Source organism: Notothenia coriiceps, unplaced genomic scaffold, assembly GCF_000735185.1.
Source record: "Notothenia coriiceps isolate Sejong01 unplaced genomic scaffold, NC01 NC01_scaffold00006163, whole genome shotgun sequence".
Classification (NCBI taxonomy): domain Eukaryota; kingdom Metazoa; phylum Chordata; class Actinopteri; order Perciformes; family Nototheniidae; genus Notothenia; species Notothenia coriiceps.
Genome location: NW_011338864.1, coordinates 147,041 through 169,808, shown reverse-complemented (window position 1 = coordinate 169,808; position 22,768 = coordinate 147,041). Strand labels below are relative to the sequence as shown.

Below are 22,768 nucleotides of genomic sequence, written 5' to 3'. Positions count from 1 at the left end.
GGGTTGGTGAAAAATCACTTTTTTTCCAGTTGAGGAGTTTAAATAAAGTAGTCGAGGTGGACACCCCGGGCAAGACAACGTTGGTTTCAGATTTACAGTTCGCCACCTTTTACAGACACTCGTAGATAAAGTTTCTCCTGGTGTCAAGTAATATTTTTATGAGAAGTAATTTTACTACACTTTAAACCTTTATTATCATAGTCTAAAAATACAGAAAAGGGTTAACTGCGAGGCAGAAGGCAGCCACTGTTAATAAGATTATTATTATTAGACACACTTGTGTGTTTCGATATGACAAAATTACTATGGTGGGTGGGCACCGAAATATTTTTGAATGCTTTACCCGACACATAAAAGGGAACATGTGACTGACAGAAAAGATTACTGACGGTTAAAGTATCCTTATTTAATCTCATTCCTGAAATAGTATCATATAGTATTATTATACATATTTTGGTATGATCAAAAAACTGTCTGATCAAAAAAAAAATTGACAGCTCAGTTTGAATATTAATTATTGACAAGATTGCAGAGTAGGAAAGTGATTGGAAGTCTAAACTGATCTTGAGTTATTTGCATACTCTTACCAAAAAGTGCCAGATATTACAAACACTGACAACCTTGGTGAAGAGCCCCATCTTCAGGTGATATTTAGTCAAAGATTAAGAACATTTTCACAACAGTGCAGTTTATTTATAGAGGCACCCGAGCCATAGTCTGGGCAGAGTCAGTAATCAAAGTAGTCAAGATTCAATACCATACAATCAATACATTACAGCATGATTTTTCCTCTTTATTGCCCTGTTAATCATCTCAAGAAAAAGCCAGATTATGAAGCCCAATTAATAACATTTGCAAATGACTGGACCTCTCTATTGTATGAAAAGAAGAAAAAGGAGCTCCACGTCAACCTGCAAAAGTGAAATGCTGTTGACCAGTGGTGTGAGTAAATAGATATTTTACTTTAAAAAAAAAAAAGAAGCAATACCACCAGAAATACTCTGCTACAAAGTATCAAAAATATACAGAAAAAGAGGAAGGTAAAATTACTAATATGCAGAATGGTCCATTTCAGAGTGTATAATATATCCTATACTCATGTAGGCCTACAGTATGCATTAATCTGTACCTTACTTATACCACCAATATTAAAGCTGGTAAGTGTTTTTCTTTTCTTTTTTTATATCTTCTGCCAGTTCTGAGTCAATTCTTATTTTTATCCATACGTTATGTGTTTATGTATTGTGCGTAAAGAATCTGTATCTGAAAGATAGTCAAAGGCATGAAATACATGTATTGGAGTAAGAAGTTCAATATTTGCAGAGGACCTAAAGAAGGGGAGTATAAAGAAACAGATAAGGGGCATACTCAAGTGGCCTAAAATACGAGTAGGCCTACTTTAAAATTACAGATCTTCAGTAAGTTACCTTCTATCAGTCATAGACACTTTCAAGCTTGATACTTGAATCTGTGCTTTAGCAACCTGGATTTTAAAGAGGACTTTTACTTGTAACCCTGTTAACCTCTTGTTGTTGGTAGCCTACTTTAGACTACTTCCGTAAGTGTTTAAAATACCTATTCCACATCTGATAATTATATAGTTTAATTTAATAATAAATAATGCTACATCATTTTGAGAAACCTTACTGAAGATGCCCAACTGTAACATATAGAAAGACATAAGTGTGTGTTTAAGAGCTTGGATAAGAGAAGCAAAACAGCGCGCCTTCCACTGTTTCAGCAAATGAATGAGTTGAATGTAGAGCCAGCAGCACTTTACATCCCAGAGAAGTCGTTCCCTCGTCGGGCTGAACCAATCACTGAGCTCCGCTGAACCTGGGCCATTCAGAGCGGGAGAGCGCTCAGCCAATAGGAAAACGCACAGGATTTAGGTCTAGATGCGCCATTTTACCGCGTCCACAGCCATCCGGCAAGATGGTCCCCTTGCTTTGTCTCCCCTGACCGGAGTTGTTTCTATATTCTCAGGCTATTCTCGCTTCCGCACCATCGAAAACCTACGAATTGGATTGAACCTAGCCACTCATACCAACAACTATACGAGTATCCCCGAGTGAAGAAATGACCACGGTAAAAAGCAGGTAGGAACAGTGTTTAGCCTGTTTGTTTAGACAAGTCAATTGTGCATTGATTAACGTTACTGTAACTGAGAGCCGGCCCATGAGTGCTAGTTAGCATTGCTAAGCTAGCTGAGTAGTAGCTGTTAGCTACGCAGCCGGCAATGTTTAAATTCGTGCACTCGCAGATTCCGATGTGTGCATTAGTATTACAGAACGTTAGTCAAGAAATCAAAATAGCAAAACGCCAGTGTTTGTAAAAATGCAATTGCTTGGTTTGTTTTGTAGCTAGCTAAATGTGAACTACATTGCTACTTAGTATGTCAGGAGTAGGGAAGGCCTGGTCGTTGCATTTTTCTGGTGCATTTTCATGCATTGGACCTTTTTTTTAATGCACTGCCGAGATTGCAATGTTGTTTAGTTCAGCGTGGGGCGATGGAAATAAGGACTTCTGCGTTAACGGCCACTGTTAGACCTGCAAGTGTCAGCTTGGCTTAAACTTGGCATCCCTGATAAGCAGGAGTTCCTGTGTTGTCAAAACATGCAAAGACTGCTCTGAGGATAAAGAGGCAGCTCAGGGCTACACTTCAGGAGTGTGCGCTGCTTGAAAGGCGAGTGGGCTCCTTTTCTAGGACTGACACGGGATTTTGGATACATTTTAGGCCTGTATGCTGCTGGCAGCACGGAGTGATAGCTCAGCTCACTGTGATCTAATCAGCACATTATGATGACGCAAAACGGAACAATAACAGCCTCTGTCTCCAAAAATACACGCACTCACAATCGTGTAGGTAACGCGCAGATTTACATTTTATGAATGTTAAATCACAAAACTGCTGCAGGCGTTAATGTTTAAATGCTTGATAACTGTAATCATTGCATTTGAGTGGTTGTATTCCCTGTAGATTGACCACAAACAAAACAGTGTCTACAATCTTTGAATTTGCCCATAACTGTCTGAAAAAAGAGGTGCACCTGGTCTCACAACCCGAGGATAATACTATCTATAATTGTACCAATCTTTCTTGAACAAATTACATGCATAATAGCAATGTTCACTTAGCCATGCAATCGTTTTGTAATGGAAATATGAAATTGTTTTTGATTTAAGAAAGAAAGAAATGTGTGACAAATGATGGATTCATTTGTATAAATGTAATCTTAATCTGTTTAATTTTCATGATCCTTTACATTTAAATCTGAGCTTTGTTTACTTTTACAATCTGTGCTAAACCGGTATTTGTCCATCAGTTCAATAATTTAGCTTTGACTCTTGTACCAGGCAGCCTGAAGAAAATAAATAAATCTGAACACATTTTAAAGTTCAGCTGCCTTCAAAATTAATATAATACACAAACTGTTGAAACATACAGAAACAGTGGATTTGTTATATAAAGTACTGACAACCTTGATAGTCAAAACACAGCCTGCTTTTTTTCTGTCATTTGTTGTTTACATTGACCACCTCTGTTGGAAAAAAAAAAGTGATCCATATGTATATACCAACTAACATTTCTGTACTTTAAAACTAATATGGTACAGCATCAGTTTGTTCTTTGAGAAACTAAATGTGTTAAAATGTCCCTCCAGGTAAAATGAGTCTGGCATCTTCTGAATCACATCAAGACCAAATGTCAGAAAAAGCAGAGGAGGTCAGTATGCAGTTTCTTGCAAAACGATGTGTTTGGCCCCCTTATGTTTACTTAACTGAAAAAAGAAACTAATCAGTAAAGGCAAATATATCACGTTTTTTTTCTCCGTCATGTTGTCAAGCTATTAACATAAATCCTGTATTGTCATCAGCCTGGTAGCTCAACAGAAACTATGAAGCCTTCCTCTTCTCGCAACAGGAGGTGAGTAGCAGTTATTGTTAAATGTGGCTGTTTTTTTGTGTTTTTTCAAAAGAGATCATAAAATATTAAAGCTGACTTCTTACTTATTTTAGGAAGCCCACTTCTGTGGCTAAGAACACTGGAGCAAAAGTATCCGACTCGTCAGCTGAGAGTGAAAATGAAGGTGCAACTTCTGACAATCCTTCAGACAATAACACAAGCAGCGCTTCTAAAGGTGAACTATGGAGGTGTTTGATGGTTTTGATCAAGATATTGTTGATGCTGAATAGGAGGCTAATTTGAGATTCTCTTGCTTTTGCCTGATTAGGCACTTTAGTGATGAGACCATCTGGGAATGAAAATAAAGGCGCCATGAAGCTGAGAGTGGATTTTAAACAGAAACCAACAGGTGACTTAATCTCATGATTAGTGTTTGTTGTTCTGAGAGAACATGCATAGGATTTTAATGTACACAAACTGCACATCCTTAAAGTAATACACAAATAAAATAAAGATAATTGTTGGTTGCATCAGTAAAAAAAAGTGACTAAAACGGCTTTATTTCCTTTCTTTATCACAGATGATACGTTGCAGAAGAAGATAAACTGCACTGCCTGTGGAAAACAAGTAATGCAGTTGCAGCGTAACGCGGTGTACGAGCATCCCGCGCTCAAAGTACTAATTTGCAAGGTAAATATATACATTTCAGATTATTTTTGTAGTGAGCATTATAACGACATTCTTCACTGATATTGTTCAGTCTTTCCATTCTTAATGTATGATTTATTTATTTTTCCTCAAGTCATGCTACAATTATTACACCAGTGATGACATTAACAGAGACTCCGATGGGATGGATGAGCAGTGCAGGTAAGGCATTTAACACAGAACCAACAAAACATCATGATTTATCTGTTACTAAAGTAACAAGAAGGTGCACAATAGAAGTAATTGGATATTAAGTTTAACATTGTAGGCTTTCATTCTTGTGTTTTAAAATGTATATCAGTTTGAGACTTTAAAACATTTATTTTTTTAACAATTTTGTTAACATTAAGTGAGTAAAGACCTTGTGTGCTTTCTGCCCTAAAACGTGTTGAATTGTTTCTCCCCAGGTGGTGTGCTGAAGGTGGCAAGCTCATCTGCTGTGATTACTGCAACAACGCTTTCTGCAAGAAGTGCATCCTGCGCAACCTGGGCAGGAAGGAGCTGTCTGTCATTACTGATGAGAACTCAAAGTGGCACTGCTATGTCTGCAGGTCAGAGCCCCTCCAGGATTTGGTCTCCAAATGCCACAGTGTCCTTGAAAAACAAGAACTTCAATCCAAGCAACGTAAACCAGACAAAAGCGAGGAACGTGAGAAAAAGAGACACAAGAATAAAGAAGTCAAGGAGCACAAGCCGGTTGTCAATGGGAAAGAACACAGCGAAGGCTCAGGGTCCATGACTTTCTCCTACAAAAAACTGCAGGTACCCAAAGAACTTTTAAAGAAAACAAAAAAGCTTGTTGAGACTACAACAGGTCTGAACAATACGTTCATCCAGTTCATCCAGCAGGCAGCCAACGAGCAGGAAGATAAGTCTATCAGATACCGGCATTTGAAAGCCTTCAAGGCCGTGCTTGCTGATTTAAAAAAAGCTCACAGTGCTTTGGAGGAGGCTTTGGGGCCTGAGTTAAAAAACATGGAGTTGCAGAATGGTAACGAAGGGCAGCTTATTGAAAGAGAGCACTCTAAAGTCACTGCTTCTGTAGAAAACAACCATGTGGATAATGTGGCAGACCCAACAGAGGGTGCTGACGTAATGGAGGATGCTGACGTAGAGGCAGAAGCAACGGAGGATGCTGAAGTAGCGGAGACCGCTGACATAGCTGAGGACGCTGACCTAGCTGAGGACGCTGATGTAGAGGCGGAGGATGATAACGTAGCGGAGGATGCTGACGTAGAGGCAGAGGCAACGCAGGATGCTGAAGTAGCGGAGACCGCTGACATAGCTGAGGACGCTGATGTAGAAGCGGAGGATGATAACGTAGCGGAGGATGATAACGTAGCGGAGGATGCTAACGTAGCTGCAGTGGAAGCTAACGTAGCTGCAGAGGAAGCTGACGTCGCGATGGATGCTGACTTGGCAGATGAATCTGACGAAGCAGATGACCCTGGCGTTGCGGATGAGGAAGAGGCTGACGTAGCCGCAGAAGAAGCCGACCTGAAGCAGCATAATGAGAAAGCCATGGACATGGATCAAGTGTCAACTGAGACTGAACTTAAAGACAGTCAAACAGAAACTGATCTCACCAAAAAGAAAATTAAAACTGAAGTATGTGATGAAGGGCTGGTGACAGCAGGTGAAATGTCCCTCGATCATGACATCATGTCTGTACCTCCATCTGTTCCTGAGGAGCTTTTTCAGATGGTGGAGAGTCTTGCGGATTCTACCATGCTATCCCAGACCGGCACTGATATGGTCACAGACGCTGATACAAAGTTAAATAAGAACTCAACAAATAAATCCTCCCAACCCAAGGTGAAGAACCTCATAGTCAAACTGACCCCTGTGCCTGTCGTGACGACACGTGGGTCCACGCCCTCCTGGTCCAAAAACAAAGAAAAGGATGGACAGCTGCAAAAAAAATCCAAAAAAGAAAGTGACAAGGAGAAAGGCGATGCCCCTAATGCTGTAGACGGGACAGAAAGCCCACCACCAAGCCGTCGCTCCAGTAGGTTGAAGACCACTCCATTGAGGAAGCAGACTGAGAAAAGGGGTAAGGAAGAGTCCTCTGATTCAGAGTTGGAGGAAGATCGTAAGGGCAAAAGCAAGTCCTCCAAGACATCAAGACACACCAAGAAAGAGGATGGGGAGGAGACCAAGGATTCAGAGAAAAGTCCAGTGGATTCTGACTCAGACGAAGTTCCAAACATACTGTTGGAGAAAGCAGCAGCTGGCCGCAGCACTGATGAGGAACAGGGAAGCACAAGTGCTAAAAAGTGTTTATTCAAACTAAACAACACATCTACAGAAGACACAGACAAAGCATCCAAACGCAAAAGAAAATCTGCAAGCTCCGATTCAGACTCTGGAAACAAAAGTAAAAAGACGTCCAAGAAGAAGAAGAAACAAAAAGGCTCGGATAACGCCGACTCTGATTCTGAAAAAGAGAAGGAGACGAAGAGTAAAGTGGCCTTAGGGAAGAGGAGATCTAGCCGTGTGAAGAAACAAGACGAAGCAAAAGAAGGAAAAGGATCAACAGAGAAAAAAGCAACTAAGCTGAAGAGGTCTTACGAAAAGAAGCGCAAGGCAGGGAGCCCAAAAGCATCCGCCAAGCTTCAGTCGTCGTCCAGTGAAGATGATGATGAGGAGGAGAAGGCTGATGGAGACTCCGGAGATGACAGTGACGCACAGAAGATCAAACCCATTGTGGAGGACAACGTGGTGGGAGGCAGTGGAGCTTTCCAACAATCCTCGGGTAATTTAGTCTGAAAGAGTGTTCAGGGTTCAAGTTATAGGTCAACTGCTCTTTTTCGCTTTTACTCCGCGCGTTTGATTTAAAAATAATACCACTCATGTCTTTACATAAAAGTAAATATGTAGCTGAAGCCTAGTTTAGCATCAAGCTAGCCATGCTTTTTCCAAGCAACAATCGGCTTACCAACAACTCTAAAGCTCACTGATGAACACGTCTTCTAGATTTTGGAAGCTGCTTGAAAACCAGAGAGTATAAAGTAACTTCATAGAGACTTGCAAGGCATTCTTTGCAAGAAAGCCAATGTATAGACAAAGCAAATATTGCAACATGTCAAATGATTCCATCAACGACCTAAGCTTTCTTCCATTAACACGGTTTGTGCCCTTGTTGTTTTGTAGGTGACGAAGATGACGATAAAGAGAAGGTCTCTCAGGTTTTCGAAGATGACGATGATGATGATCCTGAAAACAGGTACTTGCAGAACAACAGGTTGTAAAGATAAACACAATCGATATGGACTAGGGATGCCTAATAAGAAAGATGCTAGCCCTCCCTGCTACCTGTCATTAACTGTTAATTGGAAAGATTAGTGCTGCAGTGCATGCTCGACAATAGATTAGATGTGCTTGCAATACTTGACTTCTCGAACAATAGGCGCTTTCACACCGGAGTACTTTTTCCTTTTAGTTCCGATAGTTCCTGGGATTTTGCGTTCACACCAAAAAGAGAACTTAGTTCATGAGAACTGTTACCCCCTTTTTAGTGCCTGCTAGAGAGGTGGTACTTTCCTGGGGAGAAAAAAGTACACATTTCTGATTGGCTGGGAGGATTGCAAACCACGCCAAATCATTGTATTTGCTGGCATTAGCATTATTAGCAACGGAGAGTGACTAACTTATGGCAACACAAAAGAAAACATGGGAGCGGTGGAGTGATGAGGGGGTGTCGGGGTTCTGGCGATTTACTCGGAAGGCTTCAGTAGAAGCTGCTGGGAGTCCCAGCAGCTTCTACTGAAGCCANTATATATATATATAAAAAAAAGATTTTAAGTTTTAAAGCTGGTTAGCCAAACTGTTCAGCAAGCAGGCAGTTGTTAACAGCTAAAACATTTGTTTTAAATGAAGGCACACAATTTACTCAACACACAGCGGACAGACAGTTAGCAGCTAGCTGGTGAACATAATATAGCTTGTAGCGGCTAATGAAACAGACATTTACCTCCAGAGTAGGTAAAGACCAACAGATTTGGTATTATATTGTTGGTTAAAAAGAAGCTCTAAATGATTAATTATGTTACTCTTTATCTGCTAGGTGTGTAGTATGCAACTGTTTGCTAACAACAGCTGTCAACTTAAAAGGTGATTTTATCTCAGTTTTCACAAAGTTCTCTCCTGTGAACTAGTGCTAGCTAGATTACTTTCTTTGTTTCAGATTAGGTGGATTTAGCTTCTGCCTCATTTATATGGAATGATACACTAGATACGTTTTTTATACAAGGAAACAGGAACGTATGAAAGAGTTAATGTATCATAGGCTTTAACTGTGGTTATCTCAACAGCTAGCTTAAATGTAAGCTCTATTTTGTAATTGTGCTAACCATGATGTTTTCTCTGAAATGAGACAATGGCATAACAATATTTTATATGGTAAAACACTTTTATATGGTAAATACATTTTTGACCAAATGTGTGGGTACTGCGTTCTCTGCATTAAAGGGCAGAATCATAATGAGATATAGGCTACAGATGTATTGGATAATTATTAACCAGTCAAAATAAAGCTTCTTTTACTGTGCTTTTATGAAACCAAGATATTAAGTGTAATCATGTTATATTGTTATGGTATTATTCTGTAAAGACAGTTTATTCAAATTACTTTATTGCATTTACTGAAAATTAAAGTGACCAGTATTGGCAAAAAAATTCCTTTGTTTGATTTGAATTCTCCAAAATTATTTTACGGATCCTTTACTGAAATGGGAAATGGTCGGGTAAATGTAAGCCACTAATTACACATACACCGGTTTAGTGAAATTGCTTCTTTCAACTGTAATTTCTACTTTCTTTTATCCCAAATTCACCCTCCAACAGCTGCGACTCCGGAGCTCCCCCCCACCCAGGAATGAGAGTGGTGCGATTACTGTCGGCTGGCAGATGGACATTCAGTCTCCCCATTTTTTTCCCCCCTCTCCTCCCAGAATGCCTCACTCAGATTCCGTACATATCAAGGCCAGATATCATAATCTCATACAAATGTCCCTATATGCATTCCAGTCCAGTCAGTGGATTTGGTGCAGGGAGCCGCTGGCTGATCAATGATGTATCTCTGTCTGCTATTTGTGTCCAGTATAGATCCACTACATTCTGCATTGACCCTGGACTGCCTGTCTGTGAACTGAGAGCCAGGGGACTGTGTCTTGTACTGAAGGACCATAACATACACATGAAGTGGATAATGCTATAAACGTTTTTGTTGGAAGGGTTTTGCTTTTTTTCTATTCTAGATTTACAAAAAAAGATAACCTCGAATTTTTTTGCAGATTAATATGGCACCCAAAAAGAAAGAAAAGGCATCCATTCCTTACTCTGGCCGAACATGCAGTAGGGGAGAGTGGGGTAAGTTGAGCCATTTTGTAGTTATGCTGTCCTCTAAGCAAGGAGAAATGACACATAGTAAAAATGAAAACACACACCTATAATTCAGGATGTCTCCTATCAATGGCAATGATAAGAATTCATATTTGATCAAGGGCAGTGAAAATATTACTTCTAAAAAAAAAGTGGTCTTGTGGCTCAACTTGCCCCGGNGGGATTTTGGGCGGCAGTATACGCCGTGAAGTGGTTTGCGGCCTGCCAGTAAACCCAAAGCAGAGGAAGAAGAAGTGACGTCAGCGGCTTCATTTGCGTAATCTTCCCTCAAGGAACTTATTCTGGTGTGAACGCGATCTGCTCTTTAGTTCCATGGGGGTACTGAGTGCTGGGAACTAAGTACGGCAAAGTACTTGGTGTGAAAGTGGCTATTGTTCAAAATCTCACAGCCTTGTTCTCTGAAGTGTTTTGTTTTCATTTTAAATACTTTACAGCAGCGTTTCCGCCAAGGGGGCGTCTTGCCATCATTTTACGCCCTGAACTCGAGCCGAGGGCGTCCAAAAAAATAAATAATTCAAGAGAAGATCGAGAGTTTTTATAGCTTGAAAAGGACAAGGACGTCCCTGTGTTGGAGGGGCAAAGGAGTCTGGTGGGATTCTTTTCGCCGCAAAGCGTGTTCCTGTGACAGAAAGTGTACTGCCGGCGAGCCTTGACGGGGGGTGCTGTTGGAGAAATTATCCGCCTCACTAAAAAGAGCTGGAACTCCCATCACGTAAAGAGATAGTATCTATGAAGGGACGACTCAATTCAAAATTCAAGTCAAGTGACACGACGTGACGTCACAAACCCCCCCCCCCCCCCCCCGCGCTCGGGGTGGACGCCCTCTCAGCCCTGGTCTGGCGGAAACGCTGCTTTACAACATGTGTTCAGGGCAGCTTTTCTCTCTGGTTTATGTCTGTCAATCTGTAATTGTGCGTAGTTTTATCCCATAATGTTGTAATGTCCTATTTATAGGCTGCAGATGTTTCCGTCAGATAACCTTTTTAAAACATGAACATGCTCCAAGGGGAACTTGATATTACGACCCTGTATTGTGCTCATCATCCAGATAATTCTGTATAATCCCTTATTTATTATGTAATTAACGTGAATCTCCTTCCCATTTCTCTTGAAGGATTGCAAAGAAAATGCTTCTTGCCCAAATAAAGTCAAACTATTCTTCTGGAGCGGAGAGCTCCTCTGATGATGAAGACGATAAGGAAGCAAAGTCCTCGAAGAAAGCTAAAAAAGAGGATGATGATGATGATGATGAAGAAGAGCAGGAAGGTAGCGTAAACTAGCTACTTAAGCCTAGTAAAACAACATTTCAGTGTGTATAGTCCTAAACAATCTGCTCTCTCTTTTCAGACGAGGACACAGGCGACTCTGAGGATTCTGATATTGAAGTGAAGAAGCGTGGTGGACGACACAAATTGCTTCGTCACAAACTCTCGCTGAGTGAGGGAGAATCAGGAGAGGAGAAAGATGGCAGTAAAGAGAAGAAAAAGGGCAAAAAGAACAAGGAGAAAGGTTGATTCAGAATTTTTTACTTTCCCTATTTGTCCTGTTTCATAAAAAGAGTGCAGATGTTCTTAACTCCGATACCGGCCTTTTGTTTCTGTGTGTCAGTGAGCAGCGATGACTCTTCAGACTCGGACTTTGAGGACTCAGAGTCAAGTCAACAGTCGGGGATAAGCGAGGAGCTTAGTGAATCGGAGAATGAAGGAAAACGCAGAAAGACCAGGTGGGAAGTGATGGACACAATCAATCGCTAGTTATTTATCTCTGCCACTAGATCTGGATTAATCTCCTGCTGCTCTTGCTTACATTGATTCTGTTTTGTGTCTGTAGATCTTCAAAGAAGAAGGAGGAGGCGAAACAGAGAAGTTACAAGCAGCAGAAGAAGAAGCGACGCAGGATCAAAGTTCAGGAATCCTCTTCCAGCAATGAGAAGGTGCAGAGCACTTGAAAGTTTTTCTTGAACTGTCCAAAAGTTTCTTTCTTGCAAGGCAGGTTTGCCAAGTGGAGACGGTGGACCCACATAACGTTTACGATTCAAGTCATGCACGACACATAAAATGTTATTTGAACTTCCCCCTGGAGTGTGTTGTGAGGATTATTGAGGGCACACATTACTCGTAGGCTGGCTCTGCTTCTGATCATAGGAAGTGCAATTCTTTCCCTGAGGGCTGAAGATCAGAGGGCTGAACTTTAATGCTTTAATTTTCACAGAGTGGAGATGAAGACGCCGAAGACCGCAAAGGACGCAAAAAGCTCCGCAAAATCCTGAAGAATGACAAACTGCGGTCAGAGACGAGAGATGCTCTGAAAGAAGAGGAGGATAGGAGGAAGCGTATAGCTGAGAGAGAAGCACTCAGGGAGAAACTTCGAGAGGTAAAAATGAACTGTTTGGACTAAAGTCTCCTGATAAAAAGAGTTCACGCTGGGTAAAATGTTCAGGACCTCCTCATTTAATACCTGTAAAGGTTCTTAGATACAATTAGTGGATTTTCCCCAGTTATTGGAGGTAAGCTTGCTGAGCAGCACTGTCGTGAAGATATTAATGTAAATGATGGATACAAAGTGGATAGCACTGCTGCTGATCGCTCTCCTTCTGTTTGATCAAACTGTTTGATAGTCCACAGTTTGCTTTAAGTGGCTATTAAATGAAAGCTGGGACGTCTTATGCTTCTGTACTGTGATGCATTTACCCGTGAAACGGTTCATTTGATAGCTGGATCATTCACATTGGATTGGGCCTCCTAAAAAGTAGGTGTGCTTACATCACTGCTGGCTCCAAACACACCTCCCTCACCTGGTCTGAGGTCAGGAGGAGGGTGAAGGAAAGGGGTCTTTACTCAACCATCTGCAAACATTTTGAATTCTTGTCCTTCATCTGCAGGTGCTTCCCCCGCAGATTCAGCAGGACATTTCCAAAGTTTGTTTTTGAATCAATTTTTACATTACGCACAATTCTTTTGGAAGTGAAAACTAAGATTTTGACCCAGTGATGGTGATGCTTGTAGTGCTGTTATGGTACTAGCTTGGTTGCACAGTCACTTAAAAGACCAGCATTAGGCTCTGGTAGTTTTGCTTTGAATTTATAATTTACTTTAATTCAATTGAAAATGAATCAGTTCAATACCAAGTCTCTATTTGTGTTCGTTAGGAGATCTATGTTATGCATTATGCACTTGGATAAATAGCGGATGTTAACTTGATCCGTGGATAGACTTTTTTTGAGGTAATATTTAATAGACATTTCTTCCCCTGTATATACAATCCTTTTTTCAGGTGATTGTGGCGGAGGAGTCTTCCCTGATGGCCTGTCCCATCACCACCAAGCTGGTGCTGGATGAGGATGAGGAGACCAAGGAGCCGATTGTGCAGGTGCACAGGCACCTTGTCACAAAACTCAAACCTCATCAGGTTGACGGTAAGAATGATGTTTATTCAGACACACACAATCAACATGGCTGAATATAAGCCAACCGAAGCCTGCATAAGAAACAGAGATTCTGTGGATTAATGTCGGCCCCATTGTTTTTGTGTTTTGTTTCAGGGGTGCAGTTCATGTGGGACTGTTGCTGTGAATCTGTGAAGAAGATCGAGAAGTCTTCTGGCTCCGGCTGCATCCTAGCCCACTGTATGGGTCTGGGGAAAACTCTGCAGGTATGGAGAAGAGAGCAGCATGCCCGTCCGGGGCGTAAAATACACCAAACCTGTATTTAAAAAAAAATAAAAAAAGAAGCTAAATATAAATCTGTTTATGGAAAAGCACAAACATTAATTATCTGAACTGCAAAACATCTGAATGTTCTCCATTGGATTAAAGCACTTGATACACAATGATTTGAAAGTACTGATTTAGAGCCTTTTGGGTCGGGGTCACTGGTTTTACTTTCAGGTTCCCACAGTCTTGAACAAACTGAGAATTGAAGCCTATTAACTTTTTAGCGGTCAAAATCCTGTAATAGTGCAAATATGTGTGTGATATGTAAACTGCCACTATAAGCCTGTTTAACTGTAGTTATCGTTTTGCCCTGTAGGTGGTGACATTACTTCACACTTTGCTGCTGTGTGAGAAGCTCGATTTCTCCACAGCCCTGGTGGTTGCTCCCCTGAACACTGTCCTAAATTGGCTCAATGAGTTTGAGAAGTGGCAAGTGGGAATGAAGGATGAAGAGAGTTTAGAGGTAAGTAGTTGCTTTGTTTTTAACCTTTCTAGTAGTTCCAATTTGACTTCTTTGCATGTGCATTCAACACCCCCTGATGTGGGGCTTCTTTTGTTGATCAATGGCTCTGTTTTGTTAACCAGGTGATTGAGCTGGCCACAGTGAAGAGGCCACAGGACCGAGCATACGCCCTTCAGCGATGGCAGGATATGGGTGGCGTTATGATCATTGGATATGAAATGTATCGAAACCTGACGCAGGGCAGGAACATCAAGAGCAAGAAGCTCAAAGAGACCTTTCAGAAGACTCTGGTAGACCCAGGTACAGTGCTGTGATGGAGTGAACATGTTTTTATCTTCCCTACCATTTGCCCCTTTTGTCTAAGAAATGACAGCTGACACATGGACAAGAAAACAATGTGAGACTGATCAGAAATTGGCCACGTTAGGATTGACCTAAGATTTTGGCATTGAAGCTAAATTGATCATTAAATAATGGTGATAAACTTGGTTTATATAGCCTGTTTCATACAGGGGGGAGTAGTTCAAAGTACCTTGCAAGAAAGTCAAGAAACAAGCGAACAAATAAAAAGAAGACAGATTTAAACATGTGCTGCTGTAAAACCAGGCAATAAAACAAAAGAAGGCATAACAACAATAACACTTGTAAAAGACGAGTATAAAACAAAGGAAGAGCGACGGCTAGTAAAAGGCAATGCAGATTAAAAAAGCAAAAAATGTTCACAGAGCTTGCATCTCTTATCGCCTCAGGGAAAGGAATTCCATCGTTTTTGTTCACAGCTAAGAAAGGCTCAGATGTGGATTTCTTAAATGTATTATGTAACGGGTTCATCACCTTCATTCTCTGTCGCAGCTCAATCGTGTATATATACTGGTTCAGTGTCTATGGTGCATATTTGAAAACTATTTTGCCAAGATGTCGAATGATTGTCAGCTTTCGGTTTCTTCAAAGGTCACAAATGACGTGTCACCTTTTTATTTCAGAAGAGAAAAAGCGTTTAAATACCAACACAGCAGTGAACATAAGGGATATTCTGTATTGCTTATATCCACGTTATACAGTTTGCAAAGGAATGTTACTACTCACTCTGAGAGCGAGTCACATGCCCTTCCCTTTAAACCTTCATCAGGCAGGCTTCTCGTCCCAGAACACCTGTAGACCTTTACCCAATTATCATTCCCTTTGTTAAAGCCAATAAACCTATCCATTTTGTTGTATTGTTAAGTTCTCTGACTTTGCCACTACATGGAAAGATGTAGAATCATGGTTTGAGTGGAGTATCTATTAGTATTTTGAGTATAAATGTTCTAATGCTGACTCTGCAAATATACTTTGATATAAATGTTCCCTCATTTTGGATAGCTTGTATTGAAGAAACCAGCAGAGGTTGAGAAGATTATGAAACAACAACAATAATGAAAGAAAGCAGCTCTGAAACCTTTAATAGCCTTGTTAACAATAACGTTACAAGTCTAAAGAGTGTAAAGGGAGTCACTACGTTGTTACTCGTTCATCATAAGCAATGATCGAACTGCTCCAGATGTACTTCCACCTTTTGAATGACATTTCCCTTGTGCTTTCCCCAGGTCCAGACCTAGTGATCTGTGATGAAGGTCACATCCTGAAGAATGAGGCGTCTGCTGTGTCCAAAGCGATGAACTCCATCCGGACGAGAAGGAGGGTGGTGCTGACGGGAACGCCTCTGCAGAACAACCTCGTTGAATGTGAGACTTCCGGTTTGAGTGGAGCACGTCGATCAAAGGATTTTGTGAGATTTTTGGATGTGAAACGTATGATCTTTGTGTCCTTACCAGACCACTGCATGGTGAACTTCATCAAGGAGAACCTGCTTGGTTCAGTGAAAGAGTTCAGGAACCGCTTCATCAACCCCATCCAGAACGGTCAGTGTGCCGACTCCACACTACAAGATGTCCGGATCATGAAGAAGAGGGCTCACATCCTCTATGAGATGCTGAACGGCTGTGTCCAGGTAACAACAACTGGCTAGAACAATTTGCTCTCGTTCTCTTTGCTTCATAAGAAATCCTTCTGAACCTTTGCTTCCCACAGAGGAAAGATTACACGGCACTCACCAAGTTCCTCCCACCCAAACACGAGTATGTGTTGTCAGTCCGAGTGACTCCGATCCAGTGTAAACTCTACAGATACTACCTGGAGAACTTCACAGGTGAGAAACACAAGGGAAATTAACTTAGTACTTTTCACTGAAATGCTGGGCTTAGTTACACATTTTGAGGTTCTTGTTTTAATTTCCATTTTGTTCTACTTGATTGTTTCCTACTCCATTACAGTTTGGAGGCAAATATTTTGACCCTGTTCGATGTATCTGAGCTTATTTATCCTTTTGTGAGATCTACAAACTGACCAATCAGTCAACTCTGCCAGTTGGAACTCTGCCATGCTGGAAGTATAATTCCATAAAATACTATATCATTTTCCCGAAATAGGACATTTTATACTTAAAGTACATATTGATGCTAATACTTTTATAACATTTAACTTGAGTACATTTTGAATTAATTTGGTTTCTAACTGAATATTTGTACACTCATAAATCAAGTGTTACTAAAGTAAAATATCCAGCTGGACTAGGCTAAATCCTTCTGCAGGAGTCGTGTTGCTCTTTAAAGGGCTCTCTTGCATGGATGTCTTTTTCTCAGATGAGGGTTTTAGATAAATGAAAGGTCTTTCTGGTCTTCCACTTTTTCGTGCTGCATTGTTAAGTCGTTTAGTGGACTTTCCTCTCAGAATGTTGCCAGGACGTGTGTGTGTGTGTGTGTGAGTGAGTGAATGTGTGTGTGTGTAAGAGTGGCAGCTGGCAGAGTGCCACGGGCAGGGTTTAAGCCCAGTTTCCCACGTCTCCCTAATGAAGAGCTCTGGGAGAGAGGGAACAGAGGGTGGGGGGTAAAAGGGGGGAATGTGGGGGCATAAAGGAAAGGGAAAAGAATTTTAGAGGGAGGGGGGGGCGGGCGGCAGAGGTTTTACACCAAAAGCGAAAAACAAAGAACAGGAGAGCCGGTATGTGAGAAGAGGAGTGATGGGGGGTGGTGGTATGTGCTGTGGCTCATTAGGCCAGGTTGTCCACAGGGCAGGAGTTGTGGCTCTGGACCTCCACAGTGATGTTTTAGGACCCAAGACCACCAGTTGGTCAACCAGGGGGGGCACCAATGTTCCTTCCTTTTACCGTTGCTTATGTCAAATCTACTGTAACCTCTGACCTCTCGGGGTCGATGAAGGCAGTTACAACATGAACCTTTCAGCAGCTGCCACTAGGATCATAAATCTGCTGATCGAACAGATCGGACTAGACGCGTTTTATTTATAGATTCACTTGTTTCTGTTTCATTTGTTTTGAGACCTCTTGAACATTTGGGAAATGCTTAAATAATAAATGTATATGGTTGCATTTGATATACATCATGAAAATGATTTATTTTCAACACATTATCATCTACGAACTCTCTTATGTAAACCAGAAATCTTTTGATACTTGAAATGAAACTATCTCGTCGTCAAGTTTGTTTGTTTTGTCTCCTGGCTTCTCACACCATACACAGAGCTAGCTAAGCGTTAAATATCCATGATAAAAGTATCAGTTATTGGGAAGTTTTTAAAAAAACACATTGGCAATAGAAACTGATTACTGTGGTTATTAAGGGATAAGCTTTATTTTTTACAATTTCAATTTGATGAGAAAGGCTGGATATTTTTGGCTCCGGTACTTGAACATTACTCTTTGAAGATGTAGGAAGTGTGGACTCCATAGACGGGTGGTTAGGTGAACACACAAACGTTACACTACATTCTCCACATCCGTATGTATGAAGAGATTGATGGCATGCTGTCCAGTTCATAATGCAAACGCACATCCATCTGCCTCCTCACACTCTTTCCCTTGTGTGCAGGTGTGGGGAATGCTGTGGAGGGGGGCCGGGGCCGCGCCGGGACCAAACTCTTCAGTGATTTCCAGATGCTCAGCAGAATCTGGACCCATCCCTGGTGCCTTCAGCTGGACTACATCAGTAAAGAAAACAGGGTAGGGCTGGAAGACCAGACTCAACCACACTACACGGCAATACGAAACTGGAATTCACACACTGTGGGAAAACAATACCAATGTAGTGCTCACAGGTCATGCACCTGAGGAGAACAACATGCATATTGTCCTTATGCATCATTTATGTTACCCACAATCAAACTTTGGTATGCCATCCCTCTTTCAGGGTTTCTTTGACGAGGACAGTATGGAGGAGTTCATCGCTTCTGAGACGGAAGAAGAGTCCTCCATGAGTATGACCTCTGAGGATGAAAAGGCAAAAAAGTAAAAACATGAATTCACTTCCATTTCCCCTTGTTGAATAATCACATGGAGATGACCCTTATTTAACGGTCCTGCTCTCCTGCACCCATTCCTCCTTCCTCATAGGAAAAAGAAGCGAGGCAAGGGAAAGAAGAAAGGCTCTGAGGACTCGGACAGTGACGAGGTGGAGGTCATCAAGGAGTGGAACACCAGCACCAGGGGCAAGAACGGAGAGGGTCGAGTCCGACCAGAACCTGTAGAAGAACGTAAGTTTGTTGAACATTTGAGTGCATTGTGGGTAGTCGGATGTGCAAGTGAGGTGTGTGAATAAAGGGAATGTTTTTTCTCACTCGTAAATGAAAAACAAATGATGCCTTCTAACAGTTATTTCCATGTTTAATTATGAAGAATATTAGCTCTGTATAAGCCAGCCTAATTATTAAAAGCTCAGCTTTTGTTCTTAGTTTATTATGATGTCAATACATTTTGAATTGAATTTGAAACAGTCTATTGAGTTTTTGTTCTGGCTGATTTAAGGTAATCGAATCAACTGTAAAGCTGACAAGCATTGGGAACTTTACTGAAACCAATTGATGACATTGGTGCTTTTTAAATAACATCCACACATACTGCAGCTGTAGCGTAGCAGAGGCAAATCGTGTGGTGACGCTCTGTATTGTGAGCTTGATGTCTTTGCTGCTACTGGTTGTTGTGAGACTGTACCAACAGCATTAAGATGAATCTCTTACTTTGTGTATGACGAGCAGCTCGGCACGCCAGCTCTCCTGACTGGCACAAGGAGTTTGTCACTGAGGCTGACGCTGAGATCCTGGAGCACTCTGGAAAGCTGACGCTACTCTTTGAGATCCTGCGCATGGCAGAGGAAGTTGACGAGAAAGTGTAAGTGTTTGAAGTTACTCTAATGTGCACATAGAATCTTTTTGGCCTCTTCTTTTCTGCAGTTGGTTTGCAGCAGGGGTGTCAAACTCAAGGCCCGGGGGCCAAATCAGGCCCGTGACTTCATTTCATATGCATATATATCAAAATGTAATTTATTTTTGTTTTTTTCCAGAATTTGGCTTTTTGTTTTAAATCATTTTGTGACATTCTCACTGAAGAGACTTGCAATTATTTGCCCTAGAGTGCTTTCAGACGTAGTTAATTATGAAGTTATTACCCTATCCGATAATAATCCAATGCAGAGGCAATAATGTAATATAATACATTATTTTATATATGTTACATATTTATATACCGTAATTTTCGGACTATAGGCCGCGCCTTTTTCCGATTTTTCGACGCTGCGGCTTATATAACGGTGCGGCTAATCTATGGATTTTTACAGCTAACGGCCACCACCTTTAACTCTATGGGCTCTATGGCCGGTCCGCGCCCCCCAACTTTAAGCGGCGGGCTCCAGCAGGAAAAGCTGGAGGCCGGAAAAGAGTGAGACAGGTAGCGCGCAAAAGTAAAAGTGGAACCGAGAGTGGTACGAGAGACAGAACGAGAGCAAGACAGACAGACATTACGAGAAAGAGACAGTTTGTCCCCGTACCACTGGTTGAAAACCGCTGCTGTAGATCACTGCCGGTACGTGCGCGGGGAGCGCACCGTTTAAGTTTGAAAGTTGAAAAGTTTGTGTGTCTGAAACGCTATGTGATACAGTACAGTTTACACAACACAGTACATGTTCTGTAGCTACTATTGCACTAAATGCTAACACTTGAATACGTTATGCAAATATGCAACTTGTTTGTTGAAATGTTAATAAATGGGAGCTTCCTCAAACAGCCATCTCTTTCCCGACAATCCCCTCTGTGCACGAACCCTTACATATGGTAATTAAACATTAAAACACCTGCGGCTTATAGTCCAGTGCGGCTTATATATGTACACATCATTCAATTTAGCTGCTGCGGCTTATATTCAGGTGCGCCTTATAGTCCGAAAATGACGGTATGTATTTTTTTTCATATAGTCTTATACATAAAACTGGCCCTTTGAGTGCAACCATGATGGTAATGTGGCCCGAGATAAAATTGAGCTTGACACCCCTGGTTTGCAGTGTTAGATGCAGTGAATTGACTCTGGTGTTTCTTCATCGGTCCTCAGGTTGGTGTTCAGTCAGTCTCTCATCTCTCTGGACCTGATTGAGGATTTCCTGGAGCTGTCTTGCAGAGCTAAAGACGAAAATAAGGTTTCTCCATACAAAGGTACAGTTATTTCATCCAATCTGACAAAGCCGCTAATTCAAGAAGTTGTCATTTCCTCGACTTGCCTAGTGCATGGTCCTTAGGTGGGCTACGATCAGCTTCCCTCCTTATGTCATGATTTAAAATGCTGTTTTTAGTTTCACGATGTGCTAAAATCCCAGAGCAATGCTTATTTTTGAATCCAGCTACTGCCTTTATGGAAGGAAATAGCGCAGCTATCTGACAAAGTTCATTTTTGTGGTTTTACAGTAAAGTCTCTGAACAGACGCAACTGTGTTTGAGGCGTAAAGTTTGCCTTGTAGAAGGCTGAAGTATTTTCTTATGGAGATGCAGGTTTCACACTTGTAAGACAGCCCGCATGCAACATGTATTTTTGTAAACGCTGGTGTGCTTATTACCCTTAAACACACACAGGCGCACGCACACACACACCGCCGCTGGTGTAAGGTCATGTTCCTAATTAAACTTCAGCAGCTGTTTTTACTTTCATTTTGAAAATGATTAGACCTTGACTTTTTATTCCACAAAAAAATGTTTGCTCAAGGGTTTGTAATTTGTAATGAAAAGATCACAGTGCCGTAATTGGAAACATACTGAGATGTTGGTTATGATGGCTGGTAGGGGGTTGGCCATCTTGAAGGCTAAACACGGCTGGCCTCTAACCAACACAACCATCTATCGGCTGTCTGTTAATACCCAAACTAAATCCTTTTGACAAGGAAAGGGCCAAGTTTGTTTTTGAAGTTTTTAAGAGGACATATGTACATGTTAATTAGTCAGAGCAGATGTCTTAACTGTAACTCAATTGTCTGTGAAGGTGAAGGCAAGTGGTTCAGGAACATCGACTACTATCGCCTGGATGGCTCCACCAACGCATTGACCAGGAAGAAGTGGGCTGAAGACTTTAATGACATCAATAACCGAAGGTAGACATTTGACTGATTTTGAAATGGTTCCACGATGCATTTAAAAGCACTAACTCTCCTATCTCCCATGCTTTCTTTCCCAGGGGTCGTTTGTTCCTAATTTCAACGCGAGCCGGCTCTCTCGGCATCAACCTGGTGGGAGCCAACAGGGTCATCATCTTCGACGCCTCCTGGAACCCCTCCTACGACGTCCAGAGTATCTTCAGGGTTTACCGCTTTGGCCAGATTAGGACCGTCTATGTGTACAGGTTCCTGGCACAGGTGAGCTCATGAAACTGTTATTTACTACTTCCTGTTAAATTGTATATGTAGTTCTTCTTTCTTGACTGACTCCCATTTCATTCTCTTCTTCCAGGGTACAATGGAGGACAAGATTTACGACCGGCAGGTAACCAAACAGTCTCTGTCGTTCCGGGTAGTGGACCAGCAACAGATCGAGAGGCACTTCACAACCAACGAGCTGACGGAGCTCTACATCTTCGACCCGGACATGCTGGAAGAATCCTCGGAGAAGAAGAGCAAGAGAGCCACGCCCTTGCTTCCTAAGGTAAACACGCAGATATGTATGCCAACTATGCACTTAGCTTTTTCAAATATGCTTCTAAGTGGTACCAAACATACTTTTGTCGTTCTAATAAATCATACATCTTATTGGGCTTTGACGAACCATGGACTGAGATGTCCTGGTTTTCCTGAGACTGACCCCCAGAGGAAATGCAGAGAAGCCGGCTGAAACCTATTAACAGTGGTCAAATCATCTTTGTTCCTTCAACAAACAATGCCAGTTGAAATTCCAAGCTTGTTTTCCAAACCGGCACCAAGCAGTTTCTTCTCCTTTGAAGTTTAGCACTTGTATTTACACACGATGCCAGCTTGTGTCCTGCATGGCCTTTCCGGGATCTATCTTCTTCTTCTTCTCGTTTACTTTTGTAATCCCCTTGATGCAGGTGCTCTGTCACTATTTGGGACCCCCGGAGTTTAATACGAACACACAGCCCTTAAATGGGCCATCCAAGCTCGCACAGCTGCACAGATTTCTGTGTTTACTGCTATTTACTAAATAGTCTTCTCATTGCAACACTGCTTCTGCCCCGCTATAAACCCTCACTCCTCTT

At 41.6% G+C, this 22,768-nt stretch overlaps 1 protein-coding gene across 3 annotated transcripts in view; it reads left to right on the top strand.

Annotated features, from left to right (window-relative positions):
- The first annotated feature begins 1,909 nt into the window (after window positions 1-1,909).
- atrx (ATRX chromatin remodeler) overlaps window positions 1,910-22,768 on the top strand; it is a 34,364-nt gene continuing 13,505 nt past the window's right edge. Inside the window, exons 1-30 of one of the 3 annotated variants that reach the window (XM_010768977.1) lie at window positions 1,910-2,099; window positions 3,666-3,727; window positions 3,879-3,928; window positions 4,021-4,142; window positions 4,236-4,316; window positions 4,488-4,597; window positions 4,710-4,777; window positions 5,023-7,370; window positions 7,769-7,841; window positions 11,133-11,284; window positions 11,366-11,527; window positions 11,627-11,741; window positions 11,849-11,951; window positions 12,230-12,391; window positions 12,900-12,935; window positions 13,292-13,433; window positions 13,560-13,669; window positions 14,047-14,193; window positions 14,316-14,493; window positions 15,780-15,917; window positions 16,008-16,183; window positions 16,264-16,381; window positions 18,120-18,250; window positions 18,438-18,535; window positions 18,641-18,780; window positions 19,282-19,414; window positions 20,627-20,727; window positions 21,545-21,653; window positions 21,737-21,914; window positions 22,009-22,200. In XM_010768977.1, coding sequence (XP_010767279.1) covers window positions 3,671-3,727; window positions 3,879-3,928; window positions 4,021-4,142; window positions 4,236-4,316; window positions 4,488-4,597; window positions 4,710-4,777; window positions 5,023-7,370; window positions 7,769-7,841; window positions 11,133-11,284; window positions 11,366-11,527; window positions 11,627-11,741; window positions 11,849-11,951; window positions 12,230-12,391; window positions 12,900-12,935; window positions 13,292-13,433; window positions 13,560-13,669; window positions 14,047-14,193; window positions 14,316-14,493; window positions 15,780-15,917; window positions 16,008-16,183; window positions 16,264-16,381; window positions 18,120-18,250; window positions 18,438-18,535; window positions 18,641-18,780; window positions 19,282-19,414; window positions 20,627-20,727; window positions 21,545-21,653; window positions 21,737-21,914; window positions 22,009-22,200 — 5,730 coding nt within the window. In that variant the 5' untranslated portion in view covers window positions 1,910-2,099; window positions 3,666-3,670. The remainder of the gene's footprint in view (window positions 2,100-3,665; window positions 3,728-3,878; window positions 3,929-4,020; window positions 4,143-4,235; window positions 4,317-4,487; window positions 4,598-4,709; window positions 4,778-5,022; window positions 7,371-7,768; window positions 7,842-11,132; window positions 11,285-11,365; window positions 11,528-11,626; window positions 11,742-11,848; window positions 11,952-12,229; window positions 12,392-12,899; window positions 12,936-13,291; window positions 13,434-13,559; window positions 13,670-14,046; window positions 14,194-14,315; window positions 14,494-15,779; window positions 15,918-16,007; window positions 16,184-16,263; window positions 16,382-18,119; window positions 18,251-18,437; window positions 18,536-18,640; window positions 18,781-19,281; window positions 19,415-20,626; window positions 20,728-21,544; window positions 21,654-21,736; window positions 21,915-22,008; window positions 22,201-22,768) is intronic. The other 2 variants (XM_010768978.1, XM_010768979.1) reach the window with 2 other exon arrangements.